This window comes from Dioscorea cayenensis, chromosome 18 (genome assembly GCF_009730915.1).
Source record: "Dioscorea cayenensis subsp. rotundata cultivar TDr96_F1 chromosome 18, TDr96_F1_v2_PseudoChromosome.rev07_lg8_w22 25.fasta, whole genome shotgun sequence".
NCBI lineage: Eukaryota > Viridiplantae > Streptophyta > Magnoliopsida > Dioscoreales > Dioscoreaceae > Dioscorea > Dioscorea cayenensis.
The window spans coordinates 18,548,818-18,552,867 of NC_052488.1; the positions used below are offsets into that span (position 1 = coordinate 18,548,818).

The 4,050-nt window shown below is 30.5% G+C and overlaps 1 protein-coding gene across 1 annotated transcript; it reads left to right on the forward strand.

Annotated features, from left to right (window-relative positions):
* The first annotated feature begins 1,385 nt into the window (after positions 1-1,385).
* On the forward strand, positions 1,386-3,446 carry LOC120281693 (non-functional NADPH-dependent codeinone reductase 2-like). The gene is made up of 4 exons (XM_039288395.1): positions 1,386-1,737; positions 2,514-2,757; positions 2,837-3,016; positions 3,113-3,446. Exons 1-4 carry the CDS (start codon positions 1,421-1,423, stop codon positions 3,335-3,337), a joined length of 966 nt encoding a protein of 321 aa, XP_039144329.1. The 5' UTR covers positions 1,386-1,420; the 3' UTR covers positions 3,338-3,446.
* The last annotated feature ends 604 nt before the right edge of the window (positions 3,447-4,050 follow it).

Consider the following 4,050-nt stretch of genomic DNA (forward strand, 5'->3'; position numbering starts at 1 on the left):
CTGTGTGTAGCAGTACATATTTGAGATGATCAGTAAATGCTCTGATGGATTCACTTGAAGTAGAGGTTTATAAAAAAAAAAAAAAAATAGTAGATCTAAAACGAAATAAATTTTATATAATGATATGTTTATTTTTTATTTATCTAGTCTTCTGACTTTTATTAGTATAATAATATAAGAAAATGGTTCACCCTAAAGTTGGAACCAGTGGCTTTTGTTATTGTTGAAATTAAAATAGTTTAGTATTTATATATATTTTTCTAAATCACTGGGTTGCTCCCCTAATGAGTATAAAAAATTTCAACATACTATTATTTTTTTATTTTTTATTTTTTGTTACATAGTGTATAATTTGTAAATGATATTTTCTCAACATATGACCATTTTTAAAACTTGTGTATTTGACAAATAATTAAATAAACCACAGATTTATTTAAAAAAATAAACATATTCAATTATTCTTAAGAAAGCCTTAAATATCCCAATCAAATAAAATGAAAATAAGATTAAAAAAGATATAAATATTAACAAAATAACTAAGGAAATTAAAATCACTGGGAGATGAAAATTTTAAACGACTTTAAACCAAGTCACAATACAACACCAAAAACGATTAATTTAAGACTTAAACCACAGGCTAATGTATTATTCATGGGACATGCATGAGCAACTCCCTTTATTTCATCATGTTTAGAATAAAATTATTTAATTATTCAAGCATAGTCAAAAGTAAATATAGATAAATAAAGCAACAATGTGTTTGTTTGAAAATAAATTCTAAAACATTAAATAAAATAATCCCAATTTGAAAACATTGACCAAATTCACTTTGTCCCAGCCTGGGGTGGCTGGGTTCCTTGCTGACCAAGAAAACTTCCAAAATCACATCATGACAAAACCAAATTGGCAAATTGTACTTGCTCACCATGAAATTTTTATAATTAAAATCTCATAATAATAATAATAATAATAATAATAATAACCAAAAGCTTCTAATTTAGCGGTAATCACCTCACTGTAAAAAAATATCTTATAAAATTATTCATTGCTCAGATATAAAATATATAAAATATATTATACTAAAAAAAATTTCTGAATATGAGAGCGAATTTATAGTTCAATCCCCATGTTTAAGTGAATACATATTAACTGAACGATTAATTTTAAAATCATGCTCTTGGCAAATAATTTGTTCATTCAACTAAAATTATCATTATTATATAAAAAATTTAAATCGTCATGTTCCAATCTTTTCTTCTCCACACTTCAGCCAGTCCCACCACTCACTAAATATCCGCTTTATTAATATATATATATATATATGATTATTTTAAAAGAAAAAAAAAATAAATTTATTAATCCAATAAATAGCACCACAAGAGGCCGAGGTCTCGCCTCTGATACCAAAAAGTCAAGAATAATGGAGCTGGTGATCCCTGAGGTGGAGCTCGCTGGTGGCGGGCGAAAGATGCCGGTGGTGGGTCTGGGAACGGCCAGTTCCCCTCCGCCGACGCCGGAGGAATTCCAAGAAGCGATGCTGAACGCCATGAGGCTAGGCTACCGGCACTTCGATACGGCTTCTCTTTACGGGACCGAGGCACCGCTTGGCGAGGCCATCGGCGAGGCTCTCCGGCGAGGGATCATCAAGAGCCGGCAAGAGCTCTTCATAACATCCAAGCTTTGGTGCCCCGATTGCTACGCCGACCGGGTCTTGCCTGCTATCCAACAATCCCTCCGGTCTGATTTTTTTCTTTTTATTTTTTATTTTTTATTTTTTATCTTTTTAGATTTTTATCCTATTTTTGTTTATAATTTTAGAAATCATGAGATTAGAGTTGCGAGATAGAAAGGGGGATTTTGTTTTTTGTTTTTTAAGAGCAGTTTGGGTGTGTTTATGAAAATACATATTTAATTTATATATATATTTGGAATTTATTCGGTGAGCTAATACATCAGGCAATAACAATTTATCATATCATGGATCATAATTTACGCTAATAAATTTTTCTGCAATTTCACTTAAAAAATAAAAATATATATAAAATTTAATAAACAATAAATAAAGAGTATTGTATTTTTATCTGTAATATTTGCAAGTACTATATAGTACCAAAACCAAAACCACGAGGGTTTGGATATTTAGGGCGATCATTCACCCTTTTAGTGAGATACAGTTCTTTATTTTATATTTTTGATATGATAAAAAATAATTTTTTTTTAAATAAAGTGGATAAACCACAAATTTATTAAAAAAAGCAAACTGGAAGCAACAAAGTATAAATGAAAATACAACAAACACTGGAACAAAGCAGAAGTCTACTATCCTCACCAAGGATGATAAAAAATAGTTGTCTACCGAAATATTTATTTTAATTTTATTAATTCGAAGAAGATTAAGTACATAATATATATAGGATATTCATACTCTGAATCATTGAATTGATACTCTGTTATTATATATAAGTTTAAAAAAAAATATTCTGATTATAGACGAAAGAATGGATATATTGCAGGAAGCTTCAGTTGGAATACCTGGATCTTTATTTGGTGCATTGGCCTTTGTGTTTGACTCCTGGAGAGATGAAGCAGCCAATTCAAATGGATGGATTACCACCCTTTGATTATAAAGCAGTATGGTCAGCAATGGAAGAGTGTCACAAACTAGGCCTTGCAAAATTCATAGGGGTCAGCAACTTCACTTGCAAAAAACTTGATCAAATTCTCAACATTGCTAAGATCCCTCCTTCTGTTAATCAGGTTAGATTTTTTCATATATATATATATATATATTGACATTTGTTTAATTATTAGTATTTATATATATATGAATGGATAGGTTGAGATGCACCCTGTTTGGCAACAAAAGAAGTTGATGGAGTTTTGCAAGGAGAAAGGGATAGTGATTACTGCTTACTCTCCTTTGGGAGCGTATGGGACTTACTGGGGAAGTAATGATGTTCTTGATTCCCCTGTTTTGAAACAAATAGCAAATGCTAGAGGAAAAACACCAGCCCAGGTATTCTATCTTTTCATGAAAATTTTAAGATTTATTTTAAGGTAATTAAAAATGAGTGTCATATCATATATTGTGAGTTTTGATTTATATTTGTAGATATCTTTGAAGTGGTTGTACCAACAAGGTGCTACAATTGTTATGAAGAGCTTCAAAGTGGAAAGAATGAAGTCTAATGTTGATATATTTGATTGGGAATTAAGTGGAGAAGAGCTGCAAAAGATTAGAGAAATTCCACAAAATAGAGGCATAAAAGGTGAAGATTTCATCTCACTTAATGGACCTTTCAAATCGTTGGAAGAGTTGTGGGATGGTGAAATTTAGCTACTTATTTGTATTAGAAAGCAGGACATGATCTTCAAGGTCTTTTTTCTCATGTTATGTATTTCGCCTTTAATTTTGAATAAAAACAAATGAATAAGTTTTCTGTTTATATTAATATATTTAAAAATTATATTGGTTTTGAAACATAAAACTATAATTATGATACTCATCCGATGAATAATTTTTTTTTTAAAAAGTAATTTTTATTATTTTTTTATAAAAGTGGATAAATCACAACATTATTGAAGAGAGAAAAGTATAAACTAGTACATAATGAGCAAATAAGGAAAGCACCGAACAGAAGCTCTCACCAGAGGTGAGGCACAAACTACTAAGAGAAGCAAACAAGTAAGAAGACACCCAAAAGATAAAAACAGCTTTGTAGACGAAAGCCACCAGTAGGGGGCACAAGTCTACAAAAACTGAGAGCAGCAGGTCTCCATTCCAGAGCTTAATTAGGATTTGGGTCACCTGAGTTGTTTGTAATCCTAGCGCTGATGAAGCTGAGTAAGCGCTTGATCATCTGAGAGGCCTCTGAAATATGTAGGATGTAATTTTTACTTAGATAAAACATATTGCCCCAAACTAATAGATACAAGCCACATGATAATTACAAATGGTTTATTTTTTTGATAAATCACTGAAGTTTGGTAAAATTTCAGTTTAATCACTAAGGTTTATTTTGTATCTAATTGATCACTCAACTTTTTAAT